We start from the raw sequence: 12779 nt of genomic DNA, 5'->3' as shown, positions 1-12779 counted from the left end.
GCTGTTGATTTATGACAGTTTCGTGACTGTTATAATGGAGACTTTTTTTTGAGTCCTTCTTAATTAATTCTGTCAGTTTATTTTCACAAAGTAAGCTTGCATTTTCATCATTGTTTTTCCTGATGACTTATGTATTCCAAACTTACACTTTTAAGCAGAATGACTTCATATTTCAGTTAGTATTAGTGGTTGTAGTTCAATACATTTTCTGTCTGAATGTAAATACAGGGAACCGTTTCAATCTAAAAAGTCTAAAAAAGTATGGGGTTTTGTTTTTTTTTACCTGGTCTGGATAAGAAAACCGAAAAAAAAATAAAAAATTTCCATTTCCAAAGCAAAAGTCTAACAATGCTTATTAAATGCATTTTGTTTTACACTCATTTATATTAAAGAGACATAATATATATTTGATTTGTCACATCACATCTTCTGTGTTTTGACTTTAAAGTGAAGGTACACTCATTCTGAAATCCAAAAGGGTCATTTCTTTATGTGTTTGGTCTCTGCATAACTTATCTAACGGATCTAAAATAGCAAAGATGCTTGCCAAAATCTTTGGAAGCATAACGGAAAGCTACAAGAAAAAGACTGAAAGGAAGCATGATAGAAGGTGCCATTTAGCCTCCGTTTCATCCAACATCTTCCATTGCTTATTTGACAGGTCAAATCTCATCTCAGTTAGTCCAGGTGATACAAAAGTAGTGAAATAGGCCTTTACTACACATTAACTGATTTCATTATTACATTATTTGTGGTACCTATATATAATAAGACCAAGTAACCATTCAGGGAGGTTCAAGAGTAATGTTTCCCACTTGGATGTCCAAAGTGCATAGAAAAAAAAATAGAAATTAGAGTCTAGAAAGTCATAGAATATTGAAATAGAAATCCTGTAAACAGATGCATTTTGTGCAGGGCATATGCAACACCCAGGTTCACATATTTACTATGATCTCTTGAGTAAACTCACCTGCTGATGTCAGGCAGCATAATGCAAGAAGCATCAAAGGAATGCGGGATCTTTGAGCCATTTAGTTTTTTCTTGCAGCCTCTGATGTGATGTCAGTGGGTTGAGTTGCAACTTTTTGCAAAGATTTTCTTCAGGAAGCCACCTTCCAGCTCCAGCTGCAAAGGGAACAGAAATAAAAGATGTCAGCTGGGGAAGAAAGTCAAACCTGAGCATGAACAAACAGCGGGGGAAACTGGGCAGTGCTTTGTCTGCGCCGTGGGAGCGATCAGATGAGACAAGAGGAGCAGCCAGTTTGCAGACCAGGGGATTAATTTGGGGGGTTAATTGGGGGTAACACACGCTTCAAAGGGCCATGCTGCAAACAACTCTGTGAAAGGTCAGAGTGTGTAAAAAGTGCAGGAGTGACTTAATTGGATGGTGTAAAACGCTCTGCAATATGCCACGGATTATAAACACACTTTCATTAATGGCATCAGGACATACTGTGACTTGCCAGTGGGGTCTTGGAGTAAGCAACTCGATACAATCACACACTTGTAAGCAGGAAAAATTAAAGTTCAGCATTTTGTACAATAATCACAAAATCTTACTTTTCTCTGTACAAATACAAGAATCAAACACATGAATCCGGCGTTTACGGCTCAATGACAAAAACTGAAATTTATTGCAATAAACTTTGTGTATCCTAAAACTTCAAAACACAAAACAAATTCTTCATTTTTAGGAAATCCTACAGAAAACTCAAACCAATTACAACTCCTACACACTATATATACTGTGCACATTTCTCATGAAACATATGGTCCAGATAAAAGTCAAGCACACCGCTACCTTAAGTGCTACCTGTTTTCTTCATGATAACCAGACTGTAACTGTACCCAAGTCAATGTAAAATCCATGTGTGCAAGGTACTGTAACAGGAAGCCCACTTGTTCACAGCTTAAAAGCAGCGCCTTGGACCAGAATGGAAGCCGCGAAGAGCAGGCACATATGCACACATATGTGCACTGCAGTGAACCCGAAAAGTGTGCATGGGAAGTGATGCACAAAGCGCTTAGGTGCATCACTCTGCAGTGCAAGCAGCATTCACAAGACAAAAGGGCCTTTCAGTGTGCAGCAGCTGCATCGGCTAGGAAGTCTTTTTTGGAAGATCTTGACAAATATTACACTGTTAGCTCATCAGGGAGGATTAGTGCCCCTCTGTTTGATTTATGCTCCTCCTTGACATTTATCTCCTTACTAACTAAACACGGTGAGGCCGTGTTGCAACACTTTTTGGGAAGCAGAGACCACAATCAAAGGCAAATTGCTGTCGTGTTCTTCTCTTCTGCTGCGCTGCAGATTAGCTGTGCTTTACCCAGGTATATTAAAAGATTTACGAGACGTTTTCAACTTGGTGTGAGATAACTCTAGCGGTTTTCCACCTAAAGCTTCTGATTTTCTTGTGGCAACATAAAGAAGTCTGGCAATCACATCAGAATACGGAGCGCTGTGAAGGAACTACCAGCTTCTCCTGAACACTGCTGAAACCAAGTGACATACTTGTGGTGGCTTCAGTGTTAAAGCCCTGGCTTCCATCTATCATCACGACTGCCTCCTGTGCATGTTGTGTTGCTAGGAACAGAGTAGAGATGTTGTTATAGTAATCACAGAGGGATATCTTAGCAGACTATCTGTATTACATGTTGCATCTGGATGACTAAGATACTAATCTGAAACAAGCTTGCTCTATGGCCGCCTGCAGTTAGCGGATTCTCGCAGTATGATAGTATGGGTACAAACAATTCTTTCCATATCAGTTATTACACTTATACATTTATCGTTAACACTTATTGTTATTTTAATTTTGATGCAAACACTTGAACTGACTTCTGTTGTAGATGATGAGCAATCATGCACACTTTGTTGCACATTACCTTTTGCAATTTTGCTTTTAAAAATATAACACTGATTTTAAGTAGCTGCGAGATAACCGGCTAGCTAGCACAGATAGCAAACCTGCAACTGGCTGTTTAGCCAGGCCTGTCACAATAACAAATTTTGCTCAGTGATAAATTGTCCCAGAAGTTATTGCAATAAGCAATAAGATAAACAATAATATTGTTATATTACAATGGTAATAATAGCATTATAATGCAGGTGCAGCCTCTCAAAGATTAATAAACTTTTATTTCTAACAAATAGTTAACACTGGATCTCTAAGACATTTTAAATGTTCAAAATAAATAAACAAAATCCGCTGAAACAACAAATAAAATTGATAATGACACAAGAAAAACAAGCAATTGTGAAAATGGAAATTATCAAGCTTGTTTTGATTTATCATGTGTTTAACTGATTTATTGCTGATTGCAACAGGCTTTTGCTTAACAGAAATGAGAATGGTAGGTTGTACTCTTTTTGCGACCTGAAAAATTCCCAATCAGCTGAGCTGGAGGTGTAAGGGAATAGTGAAGAGGCCTTCTTTCAGCCAGCTGACCAGCAGTGTGGACCGGGGAAAGGACATGAGTGCATTACAGAGTGCTTTATTCTGCTGAATAAAACTGCAGTCACTTATTCAGATATCTTAGCAAGGTGGGGTCGAGGTTTAACTAAACAACATGAATCCTAACTGACTTCATCTTTTTGTTCCCACATATCCGTGTGTACAAGACTAAGCCCCAAATCCCCACTTTTATACTAATCACAAAGAGCAACTGATTTTGTAGAGGTGTGCTTCTTTGCTTTACATAATCTTAATCCTGCAAGCACAAGTGCTACAGTTACCTTAATTTACTTAAATAATGCTAGTTAAGTAAAAGTAGAGTAAGAGAAAACACCAAATATTTGCTACATGGCACAAACATTCTAAGGAATACACGCCAGGTTCCTTCTTTTCTAACTTTAATGTGCTACCTCATGCAGAAGAAGTAACAATTCAGACAATAAAATGTCTTTTTATTTATTTTTTTACATGTTGCTATGTCTGTAATAAGGCAACACAACACTGTGGCAAACAGTGATAAGTAAGAAGCATTGTTAGGCAGGGCTGGTATCTTCAACATCTACTCTGGTCTTCCTTGGCATGCAAAGCAACACAGTGACTGCCAGATAAAACACTATGTGGAAAGAGCCATCTTCTACAGAATTTAGCCACAAAACACACGACTGCATTTATTGCTGTTAGGGATTTTGGAGAAGGTATGCCCAGAACCTGACAACCATGAGGAGAAGTTGTCCAGGAGTCTGCAACTCAGCCTGCTGCTGGCAGATAAAGAGTGACCGACAGAGCCAGGCATGTGACAGAGACAGACAACGTCAGATTGTTGTGCATCATTCTAAGAAAAACACTCCTCGTATGAATTCAAATTCACACCTCGTATGAATTCAGATTTCATACCTTGTTCAAAAAAGCACTGACAAAAAAACAACTTAAAAGTCTGTAAACCACCAACACTAGTCAAAGACATTAAATCATTACATATTTCAAATGACTGTGCCTGTCTTCTGCTGTGAACATATCAAATAAAAGATGCTTTGAAAGACACGGACAGTTTATTTCTGTTATTTAAGTTACAAAAAAATACCACGGACTACTTGTATTTATTTGTACCGTTATTCCATGGTTTATAATCAAACTGATCTATGATTCAGCTCTTATTCAATAATTTTATGCCAGTTATCAGCCCTCTGACAACGCCAAGCAAATAACTCTAAATAGCATTTTAGAAGTGATGCTCATATTTACAAAAAACATCCCCTATATTTAGAACCTGATGCAAATTTTTATCATACAGTAATGACTAAGCATGAAGCAGTTATTGTGATATCCAACATTCATGGTTTCAAAACCAATGAAAGTTTCCTTCAAACTTTTCCGATGGTTTAAACTCTTGTGGTGAGATGCAAAAAGTCAGACAGGTTGGACTTCTCTCTGAATATTGCCCCCCCCAACCCTCCCACCACCTGTTGCTGCACACAGTAGGTCAGCTGGCTGACCAGTGCAATTCATTTGAAACTAGGACAAATTGTTAGCAAGGTACAAGTAGCAGCTAGAGGCTCACAACCTGGCAGATTAGCTTGACTAGGTAATAGAGTAACAGATTTAACATGGCACTTGTTAAATCTGTTACTCTATCAACGTAGAGTCACAGGTGGAAAAGAAGCTGCTGCATCAGCCATCTTACATCAGAAATTTTTTTTTTAAATCTAACATGAAAACATGTCAGCTAAATAAGTCAATAATTATAGAGGAACACTGGCACTTCCTGCAAATTTCCACAAGTTCAGTGGATGACTCTTTAAACGTTTAAAGACCATCAAGATGTAAAAATGTAAATATATTTCACATAACAGCATAAGCTAGCTAAATGCAATTTTGCCCTGGGTAAAATTGCATTTACCATTGCATTTACTCCAGTTCCGGCAAGGGACTTAAGTGTTTTTACACCTAGGCAGCACTGTCTGTGAAAACGTTTTCACAGCAGTGGTAGGTGTTGGAGTGTTTCAGACAGGACATTTTTGCAACGTGTGGGACAAGATACCTACATGCTACAAATTTGTATTTAATAGTGGACACAAATATTCATGCACATCCAGAACATGTTTTTTTTTTTTCCTGCACAGATGTCTTCATTCTCACTGCTTGTCTTTCTATTGTAGTTTGGTTTTCTACAGTGTTAACAATGGCAGTGTTTCTTTCTATTTAGCAATATGGGTCACTTGCATTATTTATGCATTATTATGTTATATTTATGTATAATGTTTTATATATGACATAATATCTTATATTTATATTATCATTAAACATCAAACAACATCTGAAAATATGTTAAAAAATACTAAGAAATTATGGCAATTTCGCGTTTGAAGTAGCCAGTTAGCATCCCCAGTGCGTGAAGCAAAACCGGGCGTGAAGCAAAATGCACTAAACACGCTGCTGCTGCCGCTTTTGTTCCATGGAACAAAAGAACAAAACTAGAGCCTTCCTTAAAACAACAAACACATGAAATATATGTAAAAAGATATAAATACATTTAAAGACCCAGAGTAGACTTGCTAAGGCCAAACTTTAGGATGATTACAGGATGATTACATTTAAGAATTATTCATTCCAGTGTTTTTTATATTGTGTGTGTGTGTGCATGTATTCATACATACATAACTTCCCTGATCTTTAAATCTCAGCTGGTTTCTTGTGTCTCTTGTGATGTCATCAATCCAAATGCAAACAAAGCAGCATCTGCAGGATTTTTCCCGGATTTGCTTTGTATTTTGCAGTGAAATTAATACATTATGACTCAAATATGATTTTTAATTGGTAGTGTATATTTTTAGTGAAATAAATACAGCAGAGGGCAGTATCTTTAAGAACAGATTACTTTTTGTGTCTATTGTAACAGATCTAAATACAGATCAGAGGCATCTGCTGCTTAAATTTGTCAGACAATTCCCTCTTTTTTAACGGAGTTGCAAATATATTTATTGACCGATTAGAAGTCCTTATCCCAAACGTTGCACCCATGTTCTGTCAGTCACGTTTCGCCCCACAACAACGCGTGGAGTGCCAGCCTGACAGCACACTCACAGCCCCGCTACCTCCTCTAGATATCTGAAGGGAATATCACATTGGCTAAACATTCTCTTCATAAGTGGGTTTGTTATTGTTTTCATAGATTAGTAAGAAAAAGTTATAAAGTGGGTGCAAGAAGCCGTGTCTTAATGTAATAAGCTAGAAGCGCTTCAGCGAGAGAGAATGAAGAGCTGCATGTCAACGGACGCACGAGACAGATGTTCAGCTGGATAGAAGTTTCCGCAACAAGCTAAAACCGGGTTCTAATACACTACCAACAGACGGGAGGTGTTGAGATGTTGTTTTGAACAACAAGGTGTTTCTGAATGTTTTTATTTTTTTTAAGTAAAACAATAAACACGTCAAACATTTAGCTTTAAAAGAAGAGCGGACGTACCACGAAGAGTCTTCACAAAATGCCCTGAAAAAATTAGTGGAAGTCACTCCGGTTGATGGAGGGGAATGAAAGTCCTTCTCTCTCGTCTCTGCCGTCGGAGTGGTAGTTTTGTTGAAGGGAAACGACTGTTCGCAAAGTTGTCCCCTCACAACGCCCCGTACTAAAAGTTTTTAAGTTCACGAGCGTCTAACTGCCTGTTTTACTGCAAGGGTTTTCGAGGAGGGGCGGGGCCTGAGGGAGGAGGAGAGCGAGAGCAGAGAGTCCCTAAGCAAAGCGCGCGGTCCCTTCAGACGGCACTGGGAAGCTCTAAAGAACAGATAGGGGGACCACTTTCCTCACAGATGTCATGAGTTTGATCCGAATTTGGCATACGGTCGATTTGTCACAGGCGCATGTGCGATACCATGCAAAACGTCAAGTATCCAACTACATTCTAGGTCAGTCTCATTGCATTCAGTGATGTGCATCTGTATACGGGTTATGGAGACTAATTTAGACTGCTGCTAGTGATGACGCACACATAACCAAATCTGACAAACACATAAACTAGAGTGACATCCCATTGTTACTCCACATATTGTTTTCTTATTACACCCCCTACAGTGGACAGTGGAATATTTCATAGTGAGGAAAATGTCCCACACGGCATCCTTGGGTACCTTGCTGGAACATACTAAACCTCAATTGAAGGATTAAGGTTGGTTAATAAATACTTTTGGCAACATAATACACCCCACCGCATGCTGCTGCCACCACAGTCTATCAAAGTGGGGATAGTTTGTTTAGGCTAATGTGTGTGGAAAGTGAATCTCCTCAGTCTACACTTTTCCATAAAGGCCAGATTTGTGTTTAGGTGAGTGACTGAATACCATTGCATGTCACACTCTTCAGATATGTATTTATAACATTTTGATCGCCAAATTGAAAGGCAAGATAGATAAAAAGACATACAACAGGCAGACATTGTATACTAATTTACAGGAAATCCCTCCCCTGCTGTTTTCAGCTGTTGAGGAATGCTTGCTTACTGGCCTTTGCTACGTAGCATTAGCAGTAGGAAAACAATGGTTCTCAACTTTTCAGTTAGCATAAATGTGGCGCTCTTGGTAATTAAACATTAACATATACCGCTCTACTCACTTTGTGATTAATTCTCCTTCCTGGAGTTCCACTCTGTTGTGGTTTTCCTGTATAGCTGAAGTCATTTCCTCATCAAAATCTAAGTACCGATGTGAAGCTTTGCTTTGTGAATAGCTTTACTTACTGCTATCAAAATACAAATGCTATGCTTAAACCAGATTAATTTCATAGTCCTTGTCTTAATCTTTTATAGCAGATATATGATTGAATAATACATCCAAATTAACTCTGCAGAAGTTACTGTTTATGAGCAACAGTTGATCATAGAGGCTGACTGCGCAGGAGCATGTGATGAGACTTAAGCTTTCTAGTCATGCTAGAATGACAATTTATGATTTAATACAGAGGCTGATTATTGTCTTCAGTTATGTTTTTGTTGACACACACATGGTTGATTAGTCTGCAGCTGTAGAATCGAGAAATCACTTGAACACAACCAAACAGCATGAAATAGTCCAAACTTTTGCTGTGGAAAACACACAAAAGCACGTTGGTTTGCAGATTTTGAAAGTTGAAAAGAAAACTTGGTAAAGTGATGTCCTCCATGGAGGACATCACTTTACATCTAATACATCTGCGAGTTTCTGCTAAACCAATTATTAACATCATGGTTGGATAATACAGCTGAGATGAAGAATAAAGCATGTTACAGGGCATCCAAAAGGAGAACTGATATTTTGTGGTGCATGGGTACCACTTTCTGCATAAATCTCATGTAACTTGTAGTACAAAATATCACTAAGTGCAGCAGCATGAAATACTAATCTGTGCTCACAGGAAGAAAATAATAAATTCATCAGGAACAACCAAACGTTTGTGTCAAACTCAGGACCAAATGGCCTTTTCCTGTGGATAAAGACCCCTCTCTGTGAATTAAAAGTGGATGATCTTTGCAAGATCTTGCTTAGATCTTCTGGAACATATAAAAATGATTTTGTCCGTATCTCCATCAGTCACTGGGCAGCAGGTGGGTTTACACTTATTCAGATTTCAAACTGTTTTAAAACTGTATGTCATTAAAAGTTTGGGTGTATAATGGAGGCCACGATGAAGACTTAATCCAGTGATAAAGGGGTAAGAGCAAATTACGAATTCAGTGAAGTATGATGGAGTAGAGGAGTTATTAAAAGTTTTACAATCTGATGTAAACATGGCCCCAAGAGAACAATAAAAATTTAAAATTGAATTGTGTTTTTCCTCCTTTTAAAAAAAAAATAGAAAACAGTATCATCAACATCTGCCAATGCCTGCTCCTCGTCACCAGTCCTCCTTCTGGTGTTTGTGGGCAGGATCTCCAGGCAGACTCTTGGAACGATGTTGTCTCGATTGGAAGAGTCAGACCTTTGTGTTTGGTTTTTTTGCAGTGATGCGGTTCTGTGTGCATCTTCAAGTCGTGATCTGCAGCATGTGTTGGAGGCGTTCGCAGCTGGATGTGAAGTGTCTGGGATGAGAGCCTGTTTCTCTACCTCATAGTTTTCATCTGGAAAACAATTTCCTTGATCCTCCTGAGTTGCACCTCAGTAACTGACTCAACCAGAGAAGTCAAAGTATCTTATTTCTTGTTTCCACTGAGAGCCAGGGTACGGGTCGGTGTTTTATGGTTTGCCGTATTTAGGAAAGTTTGTCCGCTGTTAAGTTGGACTGGTCTTTCCAGTTCAATGACCTACATGAAGCACTAGCATGTTAGTGCTTGTCACAATCAGTTACATGTTTCTTTCCCTCAAACAATGGACTGTGTCATGTGACACCAGTCGATACACCCTTGTGAATCTACAACTAAAGAGGGTCCAGGAATGGTGTGGTCCGGGTCAACTGTATGGACCGCTTCTACAGTGGAAACAGACAAAAAACGCGTATTGAATCGCACACACCAGTGCTGCTTAGTGAAAACGAGGCAATAGTATCTTGTACACAACTTCTGATTTAAAAAGTGACGCTCTCAATTTACACGTCCTCATCTACAGTCATGAAATATGGATCATTACTGAGGGAATATAGTCTTGGATACAGTCGGCATCTCAGGTTTGTTAAGCAGTAGTGGTTCCCATCACTGGTCCTCAGGCCCCCTTCTCCTACATATTTTAGATGTGTCTATGAAATCCAGCACACCTGATTCAAATCATTGCATGACCTTCTCTGCATGCCATCTATTGCTACTGAAACCTGTTAAATCATCCAGGTATTTAATGTAAAATTGACCTTTTTGAGCTTTACTTTGGATGTATGGATGGTTCTGAACTGGTCTTCTACAGAATGCAACTAATCAACAGCAAAAAAGATGTGAAAAAGATGGAACTGAGTGATCTGTAAAGGTTAATAGCGAGATCTTTCTCAGTGGGGTTTTGGTGGACTATGTTAACCCATCCAAAGTCACTGCAGTGGTTAAATTCCATGGTCTGGAGCCTGGGCCAAGAAATTGCTGGGAATTAAACAGTGAATTCTGCATCACATTAAAAAGTGCTTAGAGAGACCTAGAGGTCATCATCTGTCTGAAAGCTAAATCTGAATCAGAGGGGGGTTATTTCAACAGAACAATGATCTTTAGATTGGCCCCGAAAACATTGTTTATTATAGAAAGAAAATCCTCAAACATCTCACTGCTGAACGAGTAATGCGTGGATGAATGTTTCAACATTTCATTAAACTATTCTCGGAGAATGGTGTACAACTACAAATGTTATTCAGAATAAAAGAAAACTGCAAATTTCTAACATTAAGAAAAATAGAACCCACAATCCACAGTAAAATCTTAAATTTCTTTGAATGAAACCATTTTTTTTTTTACATTTGCAGCCTCACAGAAACGACGGTGTGCATATTTTTTAGAAGCTTTTATATTTAGCAGTGAACAGAATCTGTCTGGATCACCGCATGAATCCCTTCTGATTCGTGCGAGGTCCATGTCTGGCTTGGGAAGGGATCGTTTCTGGACACCGGTTGACTTGTACAGCAGGGTGGTGAGAGAGGGTAAACCCCCCCCCCCCCCAAAACCAGCATCCTTCTTCCTCTCACTTTTTCAAACACACGAAGCCAACAAAAAAAATCCAAAGTTAACACCGGCCTCCTCCAGCTGGCTCTCCACAAGAGTTGGACGGTGCCAAGCAAATCAGTCCTCTGTGTTCTCCCTTTGATTTCAGACACCTATAAACAGTATGAAAAATGGAAGGATTTTTATCGCTGTACAGCACTGGTGTGGTTATAAAAATCAGTATTGTGTGGTAAATCATTGCCATCCACACATCTGAGCACCATTAAGACTGGTACCTCTCCTTCTAATTCTTGTTTTTTTTTTTTAAGTACTCCATGTGCTCTTTGATCAATCAAAACATCTTCACTTGTTTTCAGACTTTCACCACCTGCATGTGGGGCACATTAATAACCAGAGAGGTTAGGTCATAGTTAATAAAAGATGTTGATTGATAACAGGTAAGCATGTAAGCCGTTGACCCCGTTGTTATTGTCGGCTCTCCTCCTGACAAAGTCAACTCTGGAGCCAAATATGTGCATAACTTTCAGATTCCTGAAAAAAAAAGACGATTTAAGGTCCAATAACCAGCAGTAACCCACTGCACTACTCCAACATTTTCCCGTCATCATCCTGACGTTTTCACATAGTCGAAACGTGACACAATGCCTTGAGAATGCATTCACTATCTTGACCTTGTTCACTTTTTTGTTACATTTGAGCCTCACTGAAATTTGTTGAGAGTTTATTTCGCAGAACAATACAAGGTCAGTGCATAACAGTGATGCAGAAGGAAGATGATGCAGGGTTCAATTGATTTTTTTAAAGAATTCTTGCAATAAATTCTATTATTCTGTTTTATTATTATTTATTTACTTTTTTAAGGTGCTATGTATTTAAGTATTCACCTTTTATGTTTTTGTTTGATGTGCTTAGTGTTCTGCTAGTAGTTTTGCTTGATTCCTGTAGTGTGTGAGTGTTTAGACAAGTTTACACAAGTGTTATGCAAATACAATGTGTTATTGCAATTAGTATTATAAATTCAAATTTCACAAGTTGGATTTTTCCAGTTTGCTCTAACACCCCTATCTAAAATCCCCCTCCAAAACATGCCTTCAGAAGACATCCAATCAGGAAATAGACTCTCCCTGTCAGTAATCTAAAAAATGTTTTCTACATCTTTATCTAGATCTGAGCCTCTCTTCATCCTGATTCTTTCTGGTCTCCAGTGTACAGTGTGTCCCCCTTTATGTGATCCTGCGGGTGAAACGATCCCTGGTAAACAGTTCCACCTCTGAGGATTACAATTTGCTATGTGCAGCATGTGCACTGTGTATTGTATAGCCTCCCATGAGTTATCACAGTTTCACAGTTTTCAAAAAGACACTCCTTTGCAAAGTGACTGCAAAGTACCCACTGTGAAACTGATTTAGTCCAGTTATTGTTGTCTTAGATATAATACTGCATCATTTATTTATAGTCAAGCTGCTTAAAAGAAAACAAGAACACAACCAAATTAAACAATATGGGGCAATTTAGAATAACTGACAGTTGTTCATGTTTCCAGGCCATGTCCACTTGTTTACACAGGAGTAATAGTTCATCCATTTTTAAAATAGCCAGTGCTACCCCTCACTTCTGGAACATCAGGAGGCTGAGCCTTCCTTTATGACCTCCTCCCATCTGAACAAGCTTCCTGTTATTGTCAGCCAAACACACACACACACACACACACACACACACACACACACACACA

General features: G+C 38.7%; 1 protein-coding gene across 2 annotated transcripts in view; it reads right to left on the bottom strand.

Moving 5' to 3' along the window:
* Positions 1-7131, bottom strand: part of tgfbr3 (transforming growth factor, beta receptor III) — a 76365-nt gene extending 69234 nt beyond the window's left edge. Inside the window, exons 1-2 of one of the 2 annotated variants that reach the window (XM_008407757.2) lie at positions 6890-7131; positions 971-1125 (exon numbers count right to left, since the gene is read on the bottom strand). In XM_008407757.2, the coding sequence (XP_008405979.1) occupies positions 971-1031 (61 nt within the window). In that variant the 5' untranslated portion in view covers positions 1032-1125; positions 6890-7131. The remainder of the gene's footprint in view (positions 1-970; positions 1126-6889) is intronic. The other variant, XM_008407756.2, reaches the window with a different exon arrangement.
* Between the last annotated feature and the right edge of the window lie 5648 nt (positions 7132-12779).

The sequence above is a fragment of the Poecilia reticulata genome, linkage group LG4 (genome assembly GCF_000633615.1).
Source record: "Poecilia reticulata strain Guanapo linkage group LG4, Guppy_female_1.0+MT, whole genome shotgun sequence".
Lineage (NCBI taxonomy): Eukaryota > Metazoa > Chordata > Actinopteri > Cyprinodontiformes > Poeciliidae > Poecilia > Poecilia reticulata.
Note: the sequence above shows the minus strand (reverse complement) of the source record. Positions and strands in the feature narration are given on the sequence as shown.